This window comes from Hyalella azteca, unplaced genomic scaffold (assembly GCF_000764305.2).
Source record: "Hyalella azteca isolate HAZT.00-mixed unplaced genomic scaffold, Hazt_2.0.2 contig14042, whole genome shotgun sequence".
NCBI classification, from domain to species: Eukaryota; Metazoa; Arthropoda; class Malacostraca; order Amphipoda; family Hyalellidae; genus Hyalella; species Hyalella azteca.
Genome location: NW_025943941.1, coordinates 31,928 through 56,915, shown reverse-complemented (window position 1 = coordinate 56,915; position 24,988 = coordinate 31,928). Strand labels below are relative to the sequence as shown.

At 42.1% G+C, this 24,988-nt stretch overlaps 1 protein-coding gene and 2 non-coding genes across 6 annotated transcripts; all 3 read right to left on the bottom strand.

Annotated features, from left to right (window-relative positions):
* Positions 1-246: 246 nt before the first annotated feature.
* On the bottom strand, positions 247-24,346 carry LOC108673753 (phosphoribosylformylglycinamidine synthase). 4 transcript variants are annotated; one of them, XM_047883921.1, is made up of 27 exons: positions 23,829-24,346; positions 21,942-22,113; positions 20,945-21,142; positions 19,812-19,956; positions 17,039-17,195; positions 16,282-16,540; positions 15,551-15,691; positions 15,168-15,280; positions 14,700-14,846; positions 13,961-14,071; positions 11,976-12,058; positions 11,448-11,601; positions 10,800-11,023; positions 9,887-9,985; positions 8,691-8,822; positions 8,150-8,254; positions 7,381-7,506; positions 6,853-7,098; positions 6,020-6,227; positions 5,515-5,704; positions 4,870-4,981; positions 4,264-4,468; positions 3,470-3,685; positions 2,326-2,502; positions 1,760-1,918; positions 1,356-1,484; positions 247-843 (listed from the first exon to the last, which is right to left on the bottom strand). In XM_047883921.1, exons 1-27 carry the CDS (start codon positions 24,205-24,207, stop codon positions 608-610), a joined length of 4,623 nt encoding a protein of 1,540 aa, XP_047739877.1. In that variant the 5' UTR covers positions 24,208-24,346; the 3' UTR covers positions 247-607. The 4 variants fall into 4 exon arrangements, with proteins under 4 accessions (XP_047739877.1, XP_018017115.1, XP_047739878.1 ...); XM_018161626.2 differs by having other exon boundaries at positions 1,760-1,915; XM_047883922.1 differs by lacking the exon at positions 23,829-24,346 and adding an exon at positions 23,796-23,810.
* Positions 17,949-18,023, bottom strand: Trnat-cgu. The gene has a single exon. It is a non-coding gene; the product is annotated as a tRNA-Thr (tRNA).
* Positions 19,337-19,411, bottom strand: Trnat-cgu. The gene has a single exon. It is a non-coding gene; the product is annotated as a tRNA-Thr (tRNA).
* Positions 24,347-24,988: the final 642 nt, after the last annotated feature.

Genomic DNA, 24,988 nt, shown 5'->3' with positions numbered 1-24,988 from the left:
ATAACTAACGCGTTGTCGCGAGCTAAGCGAATGCACGAACGTATCTAGAAGTTATTTTACTGATGTGAATGCAAGCGTTGCTGTAAGCATTCTACAAATGTAAGGTATTCCATCAGATGCTATTTCGTTCCCTTGCTCTCTGCGTTTTCGGCACGATTGATCCGCCACAATGAACGAAAAAATAATCTCTTATCTGGAGCTCTGAGCTCTCCCGACGTAATATGGGATCAAAAAACAGGAGGCGTATACAGAAATAAATAGTTTGATATTTTATTTTTCGGAAATCTTATAACACAACTAAAACGTTTTCAACCACAAAAAGCATGCATAGAATTCTATGTTTAAAATACGTTTCACTTTAAATTCAAAAGCAGGCTAAATTTGAGACGCAAATTCAAAAACCCGGCTTGGAGTTCAAAGCAGAACCTAGTTAATAACACAAATATTGCCGTGCCTACTGAACACATCAAGCGCGAAGGAGTAGCCAAACAATAAACGTTACACAGCAGTGGGGGGGTATGTCTCATCACCGTCATCTTTTGCCAAACAATAGACGTTAGTAACCAGTGGTGTATGACTAACAGCCATCTTAGGACGACACGGACGTTTAACTGCTGTCGGTGTCGTAGGAAGAGGGATCGTTGGTGCACCAGTCGAAGGCGTTCTGGAAGATCTTGGCCCAAGGCGCGGTGTCGGTGAGTTCAGGCCCCTCAGGCTGGCTGGTCATGGTCTTCTCAGGGAAGTGGCCTCTGTACGGCCACTGCCAGGGCAGGACGCAGCGCTCCGGGTGGGGCATGAGGGCGAGATGTCGCCCACACGGGGAGCTAATGCCAGCAATACCCACTGAGGAACGATTGGGATTAGCAAACTACCTTGACTATACATGTGGAAATATTAATCGACAGAGATTATCGAGACGTCTGGTACAAGAGAACTGCGAGGGCACGTTACACATTTAGGGAGCTTAGAAATTGTCTGGAAAATGTAAGGGGGTAGGTAAAGTAGTGACAGTCCTCATTGGCTTTCCACTGGGCAGCTCTTGAGTTATTAATTCGAAAATATTCCATGTGAAATATTCATAAGTTACTATGGAGCTCATGAATAGTGTTTGAAGTGTTGTTATTGTAGATCGCATTAAAAGAAGAGGAAGAGGAAAGATAATTGTGAACTGAATAATATGTCGAGTTAGAGTGATACTATACAGCATTCTTTCGGTCGAGGTCACGTAACCAGTGAACCAATGGAGCGGCTCATTTGGCAAGCCTCGACTTACTGGGTGAACCATTGAGGTCTATGGAGCGAGTCTCGACTTACTGGGAGAACCATTGAGGTTTATGGAGCGAGTCTCGACTTACTGGGAGAACCATTGGGGTTCATGGGGTAGGTCTCGGTGGGTTCGTCGTCGTCGCCGACGTATCTTATGGCTACGAGGTTCTTGGTGAAATAATCCTCTACTTTGACGTCGCCACGGGCCTCGAAGCGGCCTGAAAAAAAAAACATATATTTTCATCATTTCAACTTGTACATAATTAACCTAATTAATAGAGTTTATAGTCTTGTATCTCACCTAGTGTATTCCAATGAAAACTGTAATTTCTTACATGGTAACAAATAAGACTCTCAACACGATGAAACATTCTATTTTCAAATCAGGTGTTGGACCTTCAAACGGTCATTACGGACCTTTTATTCCATTGCTCGCGAAGATACTCCCCATTAAATTAAAAAAAAATAATTTTACACCCCATAGTGGCCTCACCCTCCTTATGGGCCACCCAAACTCCCAGGATCGAGTCCTCCATTTCCTTCAGGAAGATGTTTTTCGTTTTCTCGATTCTGACGCGCGACCAACGCGACTCGAAGCGCCCGGAGAGATTCGTCCTGAAGAGATGGTCTGGTCGAGCGGCACCGCCCACTGCTGAGGTATTTAGGACTTGGACTTAACGAGGAATATGTTGATTATGTCAATTTTTTTTTTTCAGGTAAATAAATAAGATTTAGATGAATATATGAAAGTAAAGAGTAGACTTCTTCAATCGGGTAGAATTCCCATCCAAGGCATTACTAGTAAATAGGGACGGTTACATCAATTAACAAGAATATCTAGCTTAACGAGTGTCAGAAATAACATCCGATCAGATATAACATCCGACTCAATTTCAAATCCAATTTTGTTATATTAGTGAACTAACCCTTCCTCCAAGGTTCGATAAACTAAATGTTATACGAGAATCATGTGGACTCAAAGATGAAACGAAAAGACGATGCAGCGTTTGCAGAAACGACCATTTAGAATTTATATAATGAGATCGCTTCTTAAATTACCGACTAGAGAGTGTCCTGCATTAGAGTTCTGCCAGCCGAGCTGGGCAGTGAGCTGGCAGCCGTTGCAGACTGCCAGCGAGAAGTTCCTGGGATGATGACGCCAGTGCTGGAACATCTCCCACGTCTCCTCGTTACCTTTGATACACGCCGCCCACCCCACCCCGGCACCCAGCACGTCTGTACGGAGAGTAACGATATTGTTTGTTTATAAATAACTAAAATGAAGTACCTGCGTTACTTCATTTTAGTAACGCAGGAGTGAAATAAAGAGTTTGGACGTGCTGGCACCCCGGCGCCCAGCACGTCTGCACCGAGAGGAACGATATTGTTTCAAAAGTGTGGGAACTTTTATTAGTGTGTTCAAAAGTGAGGAAGCATTTTTATTTATATATTTACATTTATAGCTATTTTGAAGTGGTTGAAGTGACAATTATTTCAAGTGACGTGCGGCACACAAAAGGTTGTCTGGAAATGGAAGAAATTATACCTAGTCCAGTTTTAAACGAAGCTAGCGAATTTGACACGCTTGTACTTGACGCCCAGCAGGTAATGCGTCGACCACGAACTAAAATACGACCCAGAGTTCAAAATTATACGAGTTCTGGAAACGCTTTTTAGAAATCTTATTTTTTACGCAGCAACGCGAAACAGAACGTAGCACATGGACGAAATAAATATTTTCAAGAAACCAAATTGGCAGGCGAGTTTGGCAAATTGCCAAGCCAATTGCAACCCTACACGAGTACTCCAGAAAGTTTTTGTACAATTTTTGTAGTTTTTTTTCCTGAATTGCACAGCTTCAAGATATAAATGAAATGATCTCTCCATCAAATCAAGTGATCAAAAAAATAACAAATCAAGTTTCTGAAAATAATCTTGACATATTAACTTGCTTTGCAAGCCTAATGCTGGCTGAACGTTCTATCTGAACCTTGGTTCCTTTTTCCCCACCAACTCGCCTCCCTACAATTCGAGAGCACCAATTCCTAGCGTAAATATCTAAAATAAGAGGAATTACCACAATATTCTCAGGTACGAATAACATTGACAACGGTTACTGTAACATTGAAAAACGCTTTAACAAATTTCAAAATATCGTGGCCGATTTCTTAGCCTTTTCGTTTAAAAAATATGGGTCTATTACCTCCGAAACTGAAGCCGCCGGGGAAAGCTATGCCTCTGAACTGCATCAAGTCGAAGTTGCAGGCGGTGATGTCGGTCATGGTGACGTCGAATACGAGGAATCCCGCCATCATGAAGGCGGCCGCCATCTCGCGGTCGCCGTTGCAGCCTTCCTCCCTCACTACCGCCACCTTCGGCGTCCGCGCGTCCAGCGCCGCCGCCCGCCGCATCGCCTCCACTGGGGCAAGGGGGATGTCAGTGGCGAGTTCAGTGCACGTGAGTTCAGTGCACGTGAGTTCAGTGCACGCGAGTTCAGTGCACGTGAGTTCAGTGCACGTGAGTTCAGTGCACGTGAGTTCAGTGCACGTGAGTTCAGTGCACGTGAGTTCAGTGCACGTGACAGGCATTAATTTTCTACTTGAGAATGAAGCTAGAAACATTCAAGAGAAATTAAAACCGACGGGTTTATAAAGGAAAAAACATGAAAAAAGGACTATTGGTGGATGCATTTTAGGAATATCTTGTAGTTGGAGTCTTACAAAATTATATCCTCATTCTTCAGATTTCGCTCTTTTCTAGCACAAATTGAATGGAGAATTCGTTGGTTACAAATCTTTCAATATGACGTGATTTTGTGACTGCCCTCGGCACGGTCCACTGGCCATCCCCCCCCCCCCCACATACACACACACAAGCCACTGACAAGCTCACCACATTTTCCATTGAACAACTTTCCCATAAATTAGTTTAATCCCACCCAACAATCTGGCCAAGGCAGTCACCCATCACTTGTAATTAGTCAAGACAGTTACCCACCACTGAGGCGAGGTCGGTAGTTGAAGTTTATTTTATAAGGTTCGAAGGTGCGCTCGTTGCTGAGGGCGTCATACTCCTGCCGGGCGCAGGCCGCGTTGGTCTGGTACAGCTCCAGCTCCAGACTTGTGCTCTCCCACGCATCACGCAGCACGGACACCTCCGTCAGCAGCAGCACGCGCTTGTCAGCGCCTCCACGGATCACAAACTGACGGTGAAATTCAGAGGAGAAATTCAGATGAAGGAGAAATTCAGATGAAGGAAAAATTCAGATGAAGGAAAAATTCAGATGAAGGAAAAATTCAGATGAAGGAAAAATTCAGATGAAGGGAAAATTCAGATGAAGGAAAAATTCAGATGAGGGAGAAATGGCAAATGTTCACAGCGGTAAACCCTTTGTGACTTACCAACAAAGTCACAAATTTCACAACATTCTTAAAATCGATATACTTTAAACATCAGGAAGGAACTTTAAACATGGACTATTGCTGTGAGAGTACCAGTATACGTGCGGTAAAATTACATTTTCTTGCCGCAGTGAACTAGAAATGTGGTCAAAGAATTGTTTAATTGGAGCATCAATAATAAATTTAAAAAAAACGACCTCACCCTGTCGCGGTCACCGGGGGCTATCGTGGGCCCTCCGATCTCGAAGCAAGGCACGTCTTCGAACCTCTTGATGACTTCTAACCTCGTGTTGTAGTGAACCTCCAGCACCCACCTAAGGAAATAAATATTCAAATAGTTTTTTATTCATAAATAACTAATGACTGATAGAAAAAACTAATTAATAAGAGTTTACTCACATAAAATGCCTAAAACAATCTCTGTGAAAACACCGCAATGTTATGACTTGGATGTGATGAATTCGATGAACCTAGTATGCGAATGAAATTGAATAGCGCAGCAGTGAAGATCAATTGTTAAGATTAGAAAAATATTAGGATATTTCTGGGATAATTGAGAAAAGATTAGAAAGCGTGTACATGACTTTGATACACGGCATGTCTTGCAAGATAAGGATGCGTCCAGCAAGATAAGGATGCGTCCAGCAAGATAAGGAGGCGTCCAGCAAGATAAGGATGCGTCCAGCAAGATAAGGATGCGTCCAGCAATATAAGGGTGAGTTCAGTAAAATAAGGATGTCTCCAGCAAGATAAATAGAATAGAATAAAAGTGTCGGCATTGAAGAAATAGACCCATGGCCTATTCAAAGACAAATAAGGAATCGTCCAGCAAAAATTAATATGTCACCCGATCTCCTCGGCGAAGAGGGCAGCCAGGTTTGGGTGGACGTGGTCACGAGACTTGTAGCAGAAGGCGTCCTGCTCGGGGGTGGGCGGGAGGAGGATGTCCAGTCCACAGGTGCTGGCGAACATCATCTCCGCCAGGCAGGTCACCAGGCCGCCCTCGCTCACGTCGTGACCCGACAAAATCAAGCCCTCTGCAAACGAACATTTTAATTTTCTATTCCGAATTAAGCAAATTTACACAATACTGCTTCGACAATTATTACAGTTATGTCCTTTACGGGAATTCTTATGAATGTTCGCCTCGTAATCAGTCGTTATGTGGAATTTTTCCTTTAAAGACAAATTGACTCTTAGCTCACGAGATATTTCTTCCGTATGTTATTTTGTTTTGCATCTCACAGTTAATTCCGGATTTCGTTACAATCCTTGTGATTAACAGGCTGTTATAAATTCCACAACTTCCATATTTAAATGAAGTCTTGATCGTTTCGAAGGCATTTCCTCACCTGCAATCAAGGCCTGGATGATACCAAAAGCCTTCACGAAGACCGCCGCATCCTCAATAGTGAAGTCCGGGGTCTCGCAGCCCAGTCCTCCGTAGACCTGCGCCAGGGCAGACCCGCCCACCCGCGCCCGCAGCGTCCGCGTCGGTCGCACCCACAACAGGCGCGTCTCTTCTCGCCGCTTGGAGCCCTTCAGGTCCGGCGTGACCACCTGGGGACGTGAAGGGCGGGTGAAGGGCGTGTGTTTCGAGTGAAGGGCGTGTGTTTCGAGTGAAGGGCGTGTGTTTCGAGTGAAGGGCGTGTGTTTCGAGTNTGTCCACCTCGTGACTCACCTTTATGTCCACCTCGTGACTCACCTTTATGTCCACCTCGTGACTCACCTTTATGTCCACCTCGTGACTCACCTTTATGTCCACCTCGTGACTCACCTTTATGTCCACCTCGTGACTCACCTTTATGTCCACCTCGTGACTCACCTTTATGTCCACCTCGTGACTCACCTTTATGTCCACCTCGTGACTCACCTTTATGTCCACCTCGTGACTCACCTTTATGTCCACCTCGTGACTCACCTTTATGTCCACCTCGTGACTCACCTTTATGTCCACCTCGTGACTCACCTTTATGTCCACCTCGTGACTCACCTTTATGTCCACCTCGTGACTCACCTTTATGTCCACCTCGTGACTCACCTTTATGTCCACCTCGTGACTCACCTTTATGTCCACCTCGTGACTCACCTTTATGTCCACCTCGTGACTCACCTTTATGTCCACCTCGTGACTCACCTTCATGTCCACCTCGTGACTCACCTCAATGTCCACCTCGTGACTCACCTTGGTGATGTCGACGCAGGGCGCGTAAGCCGTGACCACGACAGTACCGGGCGCCTTGACCACCTCCTTAGCTTGCCCGTGGTCGTCCAAGGTCTGGGCGGCCATGCCCAGCGAGTCCTTGCCGCCGTCCACGGCCACGCCGAGGTGCACCATGAGGCTGCAGAGCGACGAGCAGGCCACATACATCGCGTAGCCTTCACCCTTCAGCTTAGCTGGCCACATCCAGTTCACCGAGCACTTTATGTCCTGCCAGGGCCAGAGAACTCAGGCTTAGTGATACCTAGCCAAGTGCTACAAAACCAAGTAGGCAAGGCGAAGATGCTTTTCTCTAACCAAGTACGTAAGAATATTCATAAGATGACCATGTGATATACAGACCATATTGATACATATTTTTTCATATAATTTGTTAATAAAAACAGCCTGCTTAACCTTCCGGGAATCAAGAAGCAGTCACTACTGCTATGTTCGTTCCGTAGCTGATATAAATGAAATAAATATATAAAATAATCAGGAAATCCCCCCCACCTTGAAGGTGGTGATGGGCGCCATGCAGAGCCCGGCGAGGGCCTCCATGAGGCTGAGCCGTGCCCCCGCAGCGGGGTTCACGGTCGTCACGACGGGCTGCTCCCCCGTGCTAGTCGCCACGCCCTCCTGTTGGGGCGGAGTGTGGGGAACAAGGCTCATTGTATGGTTCGATAATGAAATAACTATTCAATTTATTATATTGAATAAAAAATAAATACGGTCTATTAACAAGTTATTTAGAACATATTTCTTTTACTCTAATATTCAATTTATTGATTATTTAATAAAATAAATTAGATATATTAACAAGTTATTCAAAACATTATTTCATTTCATTTTTATTTTAAAATTCTAAATACTTTTAAATCAAACTTCTTGCCGTAAGGTTCCATTTCGAAGCGAAGTGAAGAGACTAATTGATAGTTCACTTATTATATTTATAAGCGAATTAGTAACGAATTCGCCACAGTATCGTTGATAAAATTATATGCTGGCAGCCTACGAAAACTTGAATCAATTAACTTCCACATCCAGGGACTTAACCCATGATGAAAATAATTTCATACATTTTTTAACATGAAATATTTCCCGATACTGACATTACCGGCTCGAGACAATAATATATAATTAAAGTTAATAGATAATGATGTAGAATTTATATGTAATAATACATTCATGCTACATATAAATAGATATAGGAGATAGTAAGTCTGAAATACGCACGTGTTAAACTATCTTAAACTAAACTAAACTGTTAAATGTTACGCACGTGTTGGAAGAAAGAGCAGGCGGTGACAGCGACGTCAGCGAGCGGCAGTTGGTGCTGCCCCACGCACTGCTGCTGAGCCACCTGTCCCGTCACGGAGCGGTCCACCTGCACGCACATGTTACTAGTTATGATGCGCTGTGATGGGTCGGAAATACTGCAGGCGATTTCAGTGACATTAAAGATGTGCCCACGGCAAGATAAGAGTTAAAATGTACAAAAGTGTACAAGTAATCCAACATGTGAATCAGTTGCTAATCTAACATTTAAAATGCCGCGATAGAATTGTATTAGTTTAATCATATACAGTCCATATATTGAGCTGCATGCAGCACTGCATGATACAGGGTTTGCGTCGGCAGGTTTAGCGCAGTACGATAATTGGAGGATACATGAAGAACAAACTACCTGGATAGGAGCCGTTGTGTTCTCGAAAATTATTTTGCCAATATGGTTAGAATTCCGTAGTCAACAATTAAAATCGAGTATGACATGAGCACCATTCATATTTGAATATTATATTCAAAATCTGAATTTAACCCACCTTGCTGGTGAGGAACCTCTTGCTGGCGACGGAGGGCAGCTTCAGGACGCGCTCGACTGCGTCTTCGGCCCTGAGGTCGTCAGGCAGCTCTAGGGGCGCCGCCTCCTGCCGCTCCGCCGACCACTTGTACGTCTGAAAAAAAACAGGGCCTATTCTTTTAAAAAAAGTTAAGAGATCGTAAGTTCATCAGCCAATCATTGATGGCCTGTCAAGCAAAATCCACCAATCCTAGACAAGAAATTAGAGCGTAAGTACTTACGTTCACTTAGCGAGTTTTGAAAGTATGGCCGCAGGCATGTAAGTCTGTTAAATGGAGACTCGTCCTTTGCAAACTTCCAGAACGGACGCGCCTTTAAGACAATCAACATTGCAGTATGAAGAACAGTTCTTACGAACACCAAGAACACCCCTTTCTTGGCGAACAATATTAAAATTCACGATGGAGAGCAGTCTTTGTTCCCCGTCTTGAACTTTGAATAAATGTTGGAAACTTTAAATCCCTATATTACAACGAAATTTTTTTCCAAACATTTTCAAAGAATCAATGTCAGTACTAGGTAAGAATTTTGCTCGACACTATAACACAGGTTATATGTTAAAATTTAATCTATATGATAATCATCGGCAGTTTCTAATGCTGGATGCCTTCTTTTAGAGCGTACGAGTCTTAAAAGACAATTTAATCATATCAAGTCGTCAAAGAAGTTGCTGAATGTATCAGTACATAGCAAACTTTCGAAGTAGTGTTGAAAATACTGCATAAAATCGAAATAATGAATTAATACCAAGGTAAGATTAGACTACGTTAGACGTATAATTTCTCTAGATACAAACCAAGGAATTACAGAGCGTCGTGTACAATAAGATTCACTATTCACAAACTGTTACGGACCTGAACGCTAATAATTTTTGAATATGAAGAGGATCAATTTCGATGGTAAAATTTTTTTGTATGTGAATTTTGTACATGAAGAGGATCATTTTCGATAAGATTTTTTGTATGTGAATTTTGTACATGAATTGAATCATTTTTATTTATAAGAATTTTGTATGTGAATTTTGTATATGAAGAGGATCATTTTCGATGGTAAGATTTTTTATATGAGAATTTTCTACATGAACATGATCATTTTCGATGGTAAAATTTTTTTGTACGTAAAGCGGGCTATTTTCTAATAGGCAAACATTAATTATACCTTGCGAGGCAGGCCTTGCATGACGGTCTGGAGCGGGAAGTCTACGGGGAGCGACTCCCCGGTTGGCATCTCGTAGCTTTGTGTGTGCAGCAGTCGGAACTGAGAACAGGAGATTCAAAATAAGGTAATACTTTGACATTTTATTACATGAAGTGACGTCTGATTTAAAATTAAAAAAAATGACATTTTTAAAAATCATTTTGTAACAGTGACTAAAGCGCTTCAAATAGAGTAAATTTTATGTACTTACGTGCATTGGTTTGGACGTAAGGCCGTTTCTAAATTTTAAAAAGGTACATTTTCTAACAATCAGCACATGTATACCTTGAAAAATACCGTGTTATTATATTTTATTCACGCAAAACTGGATGCAAATGATTAATGTTCCCCAAATCACGAGTAATTGGCACTTTAGAAGCCGGGAGCACCAAAAATTTTTTTTAACCATTCCATTCTTTCTGAACCAAATACAGTTTCTTATATAGCTCTCCTGAAAAATTGAAATTTTTAGCTTTCTAATATAATGCTTCCTTTAATTGAAGAGCTTCAATTGTACATTTTTTTACCCAGACACTAAGTATAATCTCAACTTCCTTACGTTTTATAGAGAAACATCGGTAAAATAATTATTTCTTGGAGCTCTTTATTTACTAAGGTAGAAAAATATATTCATACGTGCAATTTGTCTAATTTATTGAGTCGCTATCTTATCTTCCTTATCTGTCTGTCAGTTAAGAGAACGCTTACGATTAAAGCTTGCACTTGTTTAAAGTTCGTCCACCTCGTGAATTCGAAATCAATTTCAAACAGAAATAAATAGCTCACTATTAATAAATTGATAACATTCAGTTACCAACAAAAGATTTCTTTTGAAATATACAAAATATAATAATAAATCATGCAGATAACATACCCTTCCATCATTGCGCAGGGTGCCGACGTCGTCTATCTTGCACCTCTCACGCATGGCGATAGCACCGAGGTCGCCCTGGCTGGAGGTCCTGAAGAGAATAGCGTTGCTCTCCTGGTACTCTGCGCACCAAAGCTCCTCCAGCGTCAGCGTCGAGTCTCCAACGCTGAAGGCGGGGGCGTGGATATCGGCTCCTTGCCCCTCGACGATCTCCTTTAGGACGTTAGCTGGAGGGCGTCGAAATATTAGTCAGTTCCTCGATTAGCAATTGGAAAAATATTCTGTTTAGACTCGCTGACAATAAGGCATGGACTGTCGTGACATTACTTACATTTGAGGTTGTCGGAATGTTCTTTGACTTAAATGTTATCTCGCCTAAAATGTTCGAGGGTTAATTGCACACTTTCAATACATTAACCTCCACACATCACGGCCTGGTCGTGGATGGACAATACTTCTCACCATTGCCGCCGGCGCCCTGGTCGTGGATGGCCAATACTTCTCACCATTGCCGCCCACGCCCTGGTCATGGATGGCCAATACTTCTCACCATTGCCGCCGGCGCCCTGGTCGTGGATGGCCAATACTTATGGACAATACTTCTCACCATTGCCGCCGGCGCCCTGGTCGTGGATGGACAATACTTCTCACCATTGCCGCCGGCGCCCTGGTCGTGGATGGACAGGATTGGGTTGTCGTCGCCCATTTCGATGCAGGCGCGCACGAAGCGGTTCAGCTTGTTGCCCATCTCAGGGTCACCGCGCTGCACCGCGTTCTTGGTGCGGTTGCCCGACGCTCCCTGGACCTGGTGGACAACCATGTATATATGGACCTGGAGGGGCAGCCAAGTGCGGTATCTGGACATGGCTGGCAGCACTACACATCAGGAAGATGACTTCAGTTCGCTAAAATTGTGTATCGATTAATGTTATAAAGTCAGGCATTGAATTTATTCTATACATTATGATAATACAAAACATAATGAACATCAAAAACAAATATTAGATCAAGTTCATAGAATTACAGTCGAGTAATTAAATGGATTACTGTCTAGACGAGGACAGTAATGAATAAAATAATAGATTCAGTTCAATAATCCAATAATTGTAATACATAATTTATAAGAAAAGCAAGTAAATGATGAAACAAACGACACAAAATATACGAGTTGAAACTCACCTCCACGGATGACGCAGCCCCGCCGCCGATGCCGATCCTGTATGCTGGTCCCCCGATCTTAGCGATGTGCGGTGGATCATCATCTGATGATTGTAAGAAAACCTATGTTAGAATTCAGAAATTATACTTCCAAGTTATATTTATAAATAGTAATAATTTAACATTAAGTGATAATTTAAATGTTAATTTGCTTTATGTTGTTGCTTGAGTGCTCCAGCACAGATAGGATGTGTGCAAGTAACAGCGATACCTCCTTGTTTATGGGTTCATTTCCAACGGACTCGATAAATCGCATATCTTTAAGAAAAAACATGCATTGAGATCGGATCCAGTGCAATGTTGTAGGAGAGTTGGGATTTCATATTGTCATCATTAATAAATAATAATGGTTGCTATTCAACTCGTACTTTTGCAGTATGATAAGTGATTGGCCACCACTTTTGCTGGCACGGCGCACGTTGTATTAGTTCAACTTTACCGCGTTATTTTCGTTCCTGATTTTGCATCTTCAGAAATAGCTGCGGAAAATATCTCTTAACACAAGGTTTGTAGTGAATCTTGAAGGAAGTGAACTTTTTACGTACATTGCAGTACGAGACAAAAAAGCTATGCAGCAGCAGTGCGTCATTTTGATTTATGGATATTGCCCAAGCTGCATATGACTATCATGTCCATAGAACACGGGCTTACATATCGTAAGCACGGTTAAGAATGTGGTTGAGGCTCAAATTAAAAGCAGCTTTGATACAGCGCGGATGCACAACTACCGAAATTGAACTGCTTTGAACTTCATCTTTATCCAAACCTCGGCTAGCATCCGCTACGACAGTTCTGCGAATAGCGAGAGTGCGAAGACGAGTCTAAAAGTGAAAAACTTCAATAAGTGAAATCAGTAACTTCTAGCAAATCTACACCGAGCTTCATCTTATCGTTTAGATTTAGCAAGCCTATTACTATGTAAGAAGTATTTCGGCCTTCATTAGATTTCATTGTGGCTTAATCCTCTGATACGCGGAGGCCGTTGATTTTAAGCATCCGAAAAGTTATTAATACGGTAAAATTAAACTATATTATATGAAACGGGATAAAATTGGAACTTTACTCTTCGGAGCAAAAATCTTCAGCTTTAAAGACTACGGAGATCGCCTAACTGTGGTGATGTGAGGCACTGCTCTGCATCACCACATATAACGCATTTTACGCGTTATGGAATACATTTAAAAATCCGAATACTCGCTGTATATCCTAAAAAATTTAGCGAAAAAAGGATTTACTTCGGGAATTTGAAAATGGTCCTCGTGATTATATAGTTATTCAATTATTATTACATTTTATTTCTTCAATTATTAATATTTGCGCGACAGAGAAGGAAAGATGGCCTTTGCCAGTCAGCTGCTATGAAAGCTGTCTTCAACAGATTATGTGAAAGTGAAGGAACTATGTCAAGATATTACACATCTACACCATGCAGCATTCATCTGCAAAGTTTCATTCGTTTAAAAGTTTCATTCATGAGTTTCATTTCTAAATAAATGAAACTTTAGAAAGAAGCGTTGATTATATTGTGGGTCAACATTAGCAGACGCTCCTTCATCAACATAAAAATTACACGATGGTTGAGAATTCATGAGGCAAAAAGAAATTTCAACAGATCAGAAAATAAACGAGAAAATTAAGCTCCATTCAAAATGAATAAATAATAAATTTACTCAGTGAACATGTCTATAAATGGCAGCAAGAAAAATACAAAAATATATTGTCATATTCTATGGTAGATAAGAACTATTTGTGTATTTGTGTTCTAGATTTATAGAACTGACGATGGAGCTGGACTCCGAAACGTTTCAATATAGGTAGGTATGTTGCATTTCTTTGGAGTTTTATACGCTTTCAAATTTCTAGTAAATAAGAACTAGTGATAGGATTTCCAAATACTAGCAAATACAAGAGGTCTCTGTATACTGGAAGCATCACAAAAAACTCACCATCGTTAGAAGGCTTGTATTTGTGAACATGCCGCTCATCCAGCAGCCCAACACCGGCGGAGAACATGATGGGCTTCAACCACTCACGCCACTCATTGCCCAGCGCGCCTCCTGCCGTTCAGAAGAAATTATCAGCAAGAGGAAAGTATCACCAAGAGGAAATTAGAGATGAAAATATTTAAGTTGTTTCTCAACTACAATTAAAGATATGATTTAGCAAGCAACCTTTTGTTAATATTCACACTCTGCAATCGAATTTTCATCGATCGTATGTAATTCAATTTGGCTTTTCAAGTGTGGAATTTAGATATTCTGCAAAGATTTCTCCGGGCGCTTAAATGCATCCTCTTAATAAGCACGGTCACAAGCTCAGTTGGTCACGGTCTCTATTTTCTGGTGGCAAGGTAGAAAAATAACTTTGTTTTTTTTAATTATCTGAAAACCATCTAACTTATCATTGATGGAGAATGAAGCTTGAGCAGACGAGATGCTGGGAAGATTCTTCCCACTAGCAGTGTCCATAGAGAGAACGAATACTCAATCGCACGACGAGTGCAGCGCCGGCTGGCAGCATGCGTACAAAGTTGAAAAGATACTCACCTCATACCATAACAAAATGTAGAGTCGCCCCAGCTTCTGCTAATCCAAATCTGCCGCGCCTGTAAATTTTTGGTTAACTATTCAGGTCAGGTTACTTATCACAACCCAGATTCCGGCCAGCAGCCGTTGAGGGACTCACCGAAGGCACGGAAGAAGCCGCTGGTCACGGGCTCGCCGAACTTGTTGCCGTAGTCCGAGGCGCCATTCGAGGCCTCGATGATGATCTTGAGGGCGGGCTCGAAGTAGCCTACGTGATCCTTGTTCGCCTCCCATGGCAGCTTGTTATCTGGAGTTCAACTTTATTATGTATTGTTCACAGAAAATATTGAATAAAAAGTGTATTTACTTCACATAATTTAAAAATAAATCTATTGAGAGAGAAGGTTTTTCAGTTTTAACAAAAAGATTAACTAAGGCGTGTCTTCTTTTGTGCAATAATTAATTAATGGTGTGTGGAAATTCTTGTGCATGTTACGAACTCCCAAGCCGTCATTATACATGATCGCGGGGCTTTTCCGGCCCCGCACTCACCAGGTAGGTTGAGTTGACCCACGCACTACCAGACCCAAAATGTAGGTTGAGTTGACCCACACACAACCAGACCTACCAGGTAGGTTGAGTTGACCCACGCAGTAGCCGGCTGTGGCGGCTAGAACGTAGCCGCCTCGTCCAGCCGCCATCACGTCCCGGATACGCCCACCAGCTCCAGTCGCCGACCCACTGCCGATGAAGAACATACAGAATAATAAATCAGTTCACAACAAATATACTTTTCGAGAGAACCTATTTAGTCTGTCTACATGCCGATGAACGCTGAAACTATAAAACGTCTCACTAAATGCATCATTCACTTCGATATAGAACTAAATATTCAAAAGTGATGACGTCCATGACCAGTACCAGAAGGGGGCGACACCCAAGACCCAGTACCTGAAGGGGGCCACACCCAAGACCCAGTACCTGAAGGGGGCGACACCCAAGACCCAGTACCTGAAGGGGGCGACACCGGTCGGGAAGTTGTGGGTTTCGGCCGTAAGCAGCAAGTGGCGGACGGCGTCGTGGCACTCGAACGCCGACATTTTCCGGGGGTCTTGAGGTGCCACGCTCGTCACTCTGAATCCTGCGATGGCACTGCGCCGAGTGCGGTCAAAATAAATATTGTGCGGTTCAAATGAATAACGCTACAGAGTTAGATCAAAAACAAACAATATACCTAATAATTATTTACTGAATATTTAGAAAAATGCGATTTGAAAATGATTGTTATTGTGGAAAAGAGCTTGCGTGAAATATTTTCCAATATATCTATTTATTATTGAATTTAATTTAAATCGATTCAATAATTTTGTTCACGAGTAATAATAAATTTTGGAAATTGCTTTGACTGAATTATCTGAATTATCTTTTTTGGCAACGATCGAAACAAAATATCTTTGGTTGGGAGAGGATAACGGAAAATTTTTAATAATATTTCAATAATATACTTATGAACGAACATGTACCATGCAAATGTTTATATATTATAAAAATTTATTAACGTAAATTTTCAATTCATCTCGGCGATTAATCTCTGCCGTAATACCAAAACTAGCATAATATCTCGCAAGTTCAGTTCATTATCATGTATCAAATTATGATTTGCATGATTTTTTTTATTTCTACTGTCTTACTCGATTACCCATTTCAGAATTTGGATGTTCAAAACGACATTAAATTATTACCTCGAGTTATCGTTGAATTTAATGACGTTATTCTGGTTAGTGGTAGTAGGTCCGTTGGTGACCATAACCATCTCCATGAGCGAGTAGTCTTCGAGGTTCCCATCCTCCAGCAGGTAGCGGCCTTTGAAGAACCAGTGTCTCGAGTGCTCCGAGTTCGACTGAGCCAAGTCGCAGAGTTCTGGCATGGTTGGGTTGCGGCCAAGTTCATTTTCGTACAAGTTGTAGTAGAAGTCGATGTCAGCTTCATCAAAACCAAGTGCTAGAGAAAATCAATTCGGAAGATGAATATAAGAAGACACTCTCAGGAACGTGAATGGGTCATGTTGTTCAAATAGTGACTTTCTGCACGTGCCACAGATTCGCCACTTTCGCCGAGCCAAAATGAGTAAGAATGACGCACAAAGAGAAAACTACATCTCTATTTGGACAGATAGCACTTATTTCCTTGAGCGTACACACATGGCAACAATAGCCAGGCGTCGCCTCATTGACCCGACATGTCGGCAACGCCGAAACAAAAGAAAAAGCCACGCGGAACTCGACAAAAATTTAAGTTTTTTTTTCTCAAAATACCGAATCCACTCGTATAGGCGTATCAAATCCACGTACAAACTCCACGTATTGTCGAAATAATAGTACGTGGAATAATAATAATCTCATCGTATTATTTATTATAATAATAACTATAAATAAATAATAATCTCGTCACAAAAACGTATAAAATGCGATTGTTTCCACTACATTGGGAACAACCAACCATGCTCGTCGCTGATCTGCTTCAGCAGCGTCCGTCCGACGCTCAGCAGAGGCACCTCCTCCCACAGGTACTCGCACGAGGGGCTCTCGTCGAAGAAGCTCTCCAGGGGCGCCTCGTAGACGTCCTCCAGCACGGGGTCGTGCAACAGATCGGTCACCTTGGGGGGAAAATATTCTATTTGAAGAAATTAATTACAAAAAATTGGTCAAAATAATATAAAATATAATATAAAATTTTCATAATTTTACATCGTTTCCGCGCTTTTCTAGGAGATTAATATCTGTTGTGTAAACAAAACTTTACCACAACTTTTCAGAGAGATCGAAACGGCGTTTAGTTCAATCAAAACCGACATATAAATGGTATTCTATATTTATTATTTTCAACCGGTATTATAATTAGTATTCTACTACCATTTTCAACCTGTATTATACAGTTTATGGTGACAAGCGGCGAGTTAAGTGCAGTAATTCCTGACTGGCGACTTATGTGACATTGACGGTAGTGCTTACGGCCGAGTCACCCACACAGCACAATGCAGGACCGTCACGAGCATTGATCGACGACGCGTGTCGCCGTATACTTGATTCGAGGCACGCACTGTGATATATCTTTCTACACGTCACGTATATCAGTGTACAAGTAAGGTTTTGCATAGTAAAGTTACGCAGAGACAAAGCTTTTATCGTTCACTTTCGGGCTACATAGCGAACATGTCATTTCTACTAAGTTTGATTTATCATTTATGCAGTTAGCTGCTCAAAAAAGTCAAATAATTATTCGAGATTTCAAGTCTAAATCATCAATTCTGTGTAATCAATTACGAAATTCAGCGTAAAAATAGTTCGAGTTCTATGAATACAGCCAAATTTACTGCCGACAAATATATGAATGGCAAAAAAAGGATTGTTTAGCCCGTACAGGGATCGAACCTGCGACCACTCGTGAATACGAATCGAGCGCTCTACCACTGAGCTAACAGGCACATGCTCACGGTAACTTATAAACTGCGTGCAATATTACAGTATATGACTCTGGGAACACTTTCTTTCTTTACAGAAAAATTAAATTAGTATATCAAGGACATGAAATTACGTCAGAACTAATTTCATTTTTGAAATTTCTTAGGCTTCTACTGATAGCGCAATAAATGAATGATTCTTTCTTTATGTCAATTATTTAGCCAAATGAACCGATCGCGATTCAAACTATTATATCAAAAAATTTATTTTTCTAAATATCTTATTAAAAATTTACCCAATTCTTTGAGTATACATAATTTTTAAATGAACATGCTATAAGCTTAAGTAAAATCAATGAAGCAAAGCACGAGATAACTCATCGCACCTGTGGCAACTAGAAGCTCGCGGCGTGGTCACGAACGTTCCCGGGCCCGGCTAGTCTCCCACGTTTGCGCTACTGCGCACGCGCGTCAAATTCAAAGCAGTTGCATGCGGTCAATCGTAAGTATACAGGCATGCGGCACTCAAGGGATGAACGCATTTAAAAAAAAAACTTGTCATCTTACTCGATTACTTGGTTATGATATGGCGCAGCACCGACGATGGTATGAAGGCACCCTTTAAAAACTGCATTCCACTCGCAAGTTGATGTACGGAGTTTTGGGACTTATTGCAATGTTTTAGAATAGGCTTAGATAATAAGATCATGAAGCGTTATTTCTGGAAGTACAAGTATTGACAGCACAATGAACTTACAAGGATACATGAAAGAAGGAGACGTCACGCGTGGAATCTTGTTTAAATCTAAGTTCCTGAAACTGCTGTTTTGTGTGGTTGAACTGGCGAGACTAGTGCCGGCTGCCGGGCAGGAGGAACACGTCTCTGACAATATTACGGCCAAACTCGAGGCCGGTGTTCCAAGTTAGATGATCAAGGAATATCTCCCAAACTAAGGAACGCAGCTCGATGAAACTTGGTATTCGTATTCATTAGGACCTAACGATGGTGTTTAGCTCGTGAAAATTTTTTGAATTTCGCATTCATTTGTTAGTCATATCATATGGTGGGAATACGGGCCTAAACCTTTTGCTCAAGCGAAACGCTGAATTCCGCTCGATTAAGCATACCGGCTTCTAGACACGCACTCTGATGTATCTTTCTCAACGTCACATTTATCAGTGTATAAGTCAAGTTTCATACAGTAAAGTTACGCAGAGACAGTGTTTATGCTTCAATTCTATTAAATCGAGTACGAAATTAAGCGTGGAAAATAGATCACGTTTTCTACTTACAGCCAAATTTACTGCCACGTATATGAAAGAAAAAATGTAATTGTTTAGCCCGTACAGGGATCGAACCTGCGACCACTCGTGAATACGAATCGAGCGCTCTACCACTGAGCTAACAGGCACATACTACTCTTGGAAACAAACTGCGTGCAATATTACGGTATATGACTTAGGGACTATTTCTATTCTTTACCCAAAAATTGAAGTTAGTATATCAACAACGTTAAATTACGTCAGAACTTGCTTTACTTTTTGTAATATTTTAGATTCCTACTGATAGCGTAGTAATTCGGTTTTCAAGCAGGCTGCCCCCCCCCTAGCTGGCTGATACCCCCAACCTCAAGAGGCAGGCAACCCAACAGGAGCCTTATGTGACCCACCTGCTTGAGTGCTCCACCTTCAGCTCGAGCGCTCACGTGACCCACCTTCTGCTGAGCGCCCCACGTGACCCATTTTCTGCTTGAGTGACCCACCTTCTGCTCGAACGCCCCACGTGACCCACCTTCTGCTTGAGTGACCCACCTTCTGCCTGAGGGCGGCGATGTCAGGCGCGGGATGCGCGGCGGTGACGAGGTAGCGGACAGTGCGCTCGATGCGCTGCACCGGCACCCGCGCGGCAGCGCAGATACTGAGCACCTGTACGCACCACGGCGTCCGGTGCCGCAGTCTGACCATCAAAAACAATAAATTTTTAAGACATTTTCTTTTAATTATAAATGACACTCGAACGAATTAAAAATAATAAATCTTTAACAAATTTTATTTCAATTATAAATGACACTCGAATGAATTAAAAACAATAAATCTAACAAATTTTATTTTAATTATTAATGACACTCGAATGAATTAAAAACAATAAATCTTTAACAAATTTTCTTCTAATTATAAATGACACTGTCGAATGAAACATTTGTTTTGCGAGTACATATAGAGCGTCTTCGACAGAATTTAGGGGTTTCAAGTTATACCGAATAAATAATTAATCAATTTAATTTCTGCAGTGAAGTTAGTATATTTGGCTTTATGAGCAATAAAAGCGGTTACAAATAAAGGGAAATTCATATAGGAACGGCTAAGCTTTCGGCTTCTAAAGAAGTGCCAATGAAGTTTCGGTCCAGCAATTCGTAAGCAACCTTCAGTTTCATTACTAAGTTGAAAATACACAGGCATTTTTTTTATAAGAAACAAGACCTGGAATTTGAAGATTTAATAAGTTATAATAAAACGTCGAGTGCGATAAAACCCACCAGGGTTGCCAGATGGCCTAAAAATGGCCAAGTCCGCAGGTAAAAAAAAAAAGCGCAGAATTCAAAATATACCAGTAAATTTATAGTTTCTGGTACTAAAATTGAATTTTTTATACTTTTTAAAATTAAATAAAGAAGTAACGATAATATAAATTTTTGCCTGCCGACGCATTTGAAAAACCAAATCGTGGATTATTGTCCGGAAAAATATATCTGGCAACCCTGCATGCGGCGCACCGGTGAGTCGTGTCGCACTCAACGCGATATACGGAGTGAAATATCCAGGCGAATATTACTACACTATATGTCATGGGTTATAGGGTGGTATCTACAACTGGATAGAGTGGTATTTATATCTGGATAGAGTGGAATATACAACTACAGATCGATATGACAAAACGGTCTTACTTCGGTCCGATCTCGACGATGAACTGCGTCCTCGGGCACAGAGGCTCCAGCAGGAGATGGTCCACTTGGAGGTCCTCCGTGGCCTCCACGGAGTCCTCGCAACCTACGGCGCCCTCGCCGAGCAGCTGCTTGAGGAAGGTCTTGCCCTGCTGCTGACGGTACACCAGGGGCATCCGATGGAAGCGGTCCTTCCACTTACTGTACAGGCAACGAAATATGAAAACTGAAATTGCACCATAAAAACCCATCAGTCTGCCAACAATACTCTTAATTAAGTACGTGACGAGACATGGTTATAGTTGAAGTAAGTTGAGTTTACGGATAAAGCGAAATATGTCAGACATGATGAACTACGAAAAAATTGGGAAAATTCGAAACAATATAATGAACCATTCAAGCAATGACCCATCAAACTATTGATATAAATTCACAGAGAAAGCCTAGGCGAACATTTTTGTCTCGGCAGGCCTCGATTATACACGGACGATCGCCGCGCTTCGAAGAGCTACGCGTTCAGTCGTTTTACAGCTAACAGGAATTTTATACTGAATTCATTGTTAAAAGAAACGTATCGTGTATTCTCTCCTCCTAAAGCGGTCCACCAAATGAAATATAAACAGGAAGTTAAAGGATAAACTTCCGTTCAAACATGAGCAGATTTATTAGAATACGACTGTATATACTACATCTCATAGCTGGATTTAGCAGCAGGGCTACTCACAGCTGGATGTAGCAGGGCTACTCACAGCTGGATGTAGTAGCAGGGTTACTCACAGCTGGATGTAGTAGCAGGGCTACTCACAGCTGGATGTAGTAGCAGGGTTACTCACAGCTGGATGTAGTAGCAGGCTACTCTCAGCTGGATGTAGTAAGCAGGGCTACTCACAGCTGGATGTAGTAGCAGGGCTACTCACAGCTGGATGTAGTAGCAGGGCTACTCACAGCTGGATGTAGTAGCAGGGCTACTCACAGCTGGATGTAGTAGCAGGCTACTCACAGCTGGATGTAGTAGCAGGGTTGCCGTCTGACCGCCGCTACGTTGGCCCCGAGCTTGTCGCAGGTCTCCTGGCAGTCGACAGCTTCTCCGAACCACCGCAACAGCGGCGGTGGCGGCTTAGCGTCACGGGCGGCGGTAGGGGCTGCTTCCGAGGTCATGTCGGTCATCTTGGCTGTTGGTAAAGAAGATACCGCTAAATTAGCACCATTATTTAAATTACAGACATTTAGGTTAACTATGTTTCACAATTGTTTAATAATATTCAGAGGAGCCTTCAAGTTACGCAGTGTTAACTGAGCATCCACGAGAGCAGGTTGTGTGGTGCCTAAGAGCTCCTCGATTGCTTGTTGTTTGCTCTGTTGCCTTGCACGTGCGTTGCTCCCATTCTCTCGTCTCGTTTTTGCTGACGCGGCGATTTTATTATTGACACGTCTTTCTACTGAGTGTGCTCGTTATTCTTTTGCGGCGTGCCATTCGGGGCTCTGATCATTGACATGAAACCATTCCCTGTTTTTAATTAATAAAATCAATTCCTTTTTTTTTTGTTGGAATGGTGAGTGTGGGAGGCCAGTTACGCAGTTGCTCAAGAAATAACACAAGATGCAAATTCATTATTTTATAAAAGTCGAATCAGTGGCAGCGAAAGAACAAGTTGCGTTTGTTTATATCTAAAATTTCAATTGAAGATGCCTCAGACAAATGTTCTTTTAAGCGTTGCATTCCCCGAAATACTCGTCACATTAAAATTGTAAGGTGGTATTTCGATCAAGTTAGACAACGAACTTTTTCGAAATTGCGAAATTCTAAAATGCACGCATGTCAGCGCGCTCATGCAGCGTTCGATTTCGAATGTGGACTAAACCGCTGCCTGCCTCTACCTAACCTCATTAAGTTCGAAACTTCGAGAAGACCATGTCCATTCTAATTTCTAAACGCTGTCAGTTGACAAAGAAAAATAAAATTCCGCCTTAAAATAAGCCTATCCCACAAATTTTTCGTGCGTTTCTCCGGTAACGAGGAATATGCAGCAAACTAAGCCTTACGGAAAGATAAGTTGCCCAGGCCTAAAATGCGGCCTAACGCATCAGGCGAGCTTAGCTCGGTCAACTCCGAGTGACGCACGTGAGATTTGACGGCTTCTGGTTCCGTACTATTAAATCTCGTCCAAGTGCACGCAGCGGCCCAAGTATACGCAGCGGCCCAAGTACACGTAGCGACCCAAGTACACGTAGCGACCCAAGTACACGTAGCGACCCAAGTACACGTAGCGACCCAAGTACACGTAGCGGCCCAAGTACACGTAGCGACCCAAGTACACGTAGCGACCCAAGTACACGTAGCGACCCAAGTACACGTAGCGGCCCAAGTACACGTAGCGCCGCCCTGCGCCGGTAGCGGCCCAAGTACCCGTAGCGGCCCAAGTACCCGTAGCGGCCCAAGTACACGCAGCGGCCAGAGTAGGCTACACGTCCTTGCAACTCGAAAAGGTGCTATCAACTAGGCCTACCTACGTCAATACACTATATTAACCATTTCTCCGCACCACATTCATGACCAACTGAACATAGTTACTCATACTGTACATGAAACAAGTCTTGGAAAGCATTGGGTATTATTGGGCATTGGATAATAAATATTGGGCATCGGGTATTAAATATTGGGCATTGGGTATTAAACGAGGGGCTCGTCGAAATTCATGCGCAATAGAAGGTTCTTTGTGACAATCACGCGCCTAACAAGGAGGTTTTACTGGACAATTCACGCGCCACAGGGAAACGTACGTAATTCAAGGTACACATTATATAGATATTTACTGCCACGTTCATGCACCAATGACAGGTACTTACTGGTTACTGCCACGTTCATGCATCACTGACAGGTACTTACTGCCACGTTCATGCATCACTGGAATATATTCGGGATTTCCTTCTTCGAGAACAACCCCAGGCAACGCTGACTCGTCCTCAATGTCTTCAAGCTGGTTAGGAAAAGCATAAGATTGACACGCTTTTACCACAGCGCCTTCGTCATATCCATTCCCTACACTTTTCATTCGACTTCCTTGATCTTGCATTCGACTTCCTTGATCTTTCATTCGACTTCCTTGATCTTTCATTCGACTTCCTTGATCTTTCATTCGAATTCCTTGATCTTGTCTAGCCGAAGAAGTAAATCCCTCATCTTTCCGAAGAAGGAAATCCAGTTTCACGTCCCGAAGGGACAAGAGGTCTGAGTCTTTCATGTCGAGTGAGTCAGATTCATCCATGATTAGTTAATAAACTCTACTAAAGTGCCCCACTCTAGCTGACTATTGACTGGCCTGAAATTCAGTTTATGAAGAGAAACTTTGCGAGTAGCAAACTGCCGCAACACTCACGCAGAGGTACGCAGCACTGAACAGGCCTCTGCGAAACTACAAATGTTGCCGTAAACTGCAGAATTGCCGTTTCTAGTCTACAGAAATTTTTTTATTATGAGATTCAAAGTTTTAGTTATCAAACATTTCATATTAATTTATTGGATTTGTAGTTATATTCGTAATACATTCTAATGTAGTTAAAGGATTTAAAGTCTTAATCTTCAAACTTTTCGAATGTATTTAGGAGACTTCAAGCTCCTGCCTTCAAATTCTTGCCTGTTTATGGGATTTTGGCAAATTTGTTCCATTAATTCATGCTAATTAAATGACGATTTTCAATATTTCACTGTGTCGTATTTTTATCAAAACTAAAATCCATATAAAGTGTCAACTAATCAAATTGCACGTGATGAGCGGACCTGAAATCCCCACTAGAGATTTGTATCAATCATTGATATTAGTTAATAAGAATTAGGGTTGTCTGGGTTGATAGCTGATAATCGAGAGAAGTTGATATGCAGCTCTCACCGCTGACAAATTTAAGCTTCAATCCCAAGTACACGCAGTGGCCCAAGTACACGTAGCGGCCCAAGTACACGTAGCGGCCCAAGTACACGTAGCGGCCCAAGTACATGTAACGACCTAAGTGCATGTAACGTCCTAAGTACACGTAGGTAGCGTTTCTAAT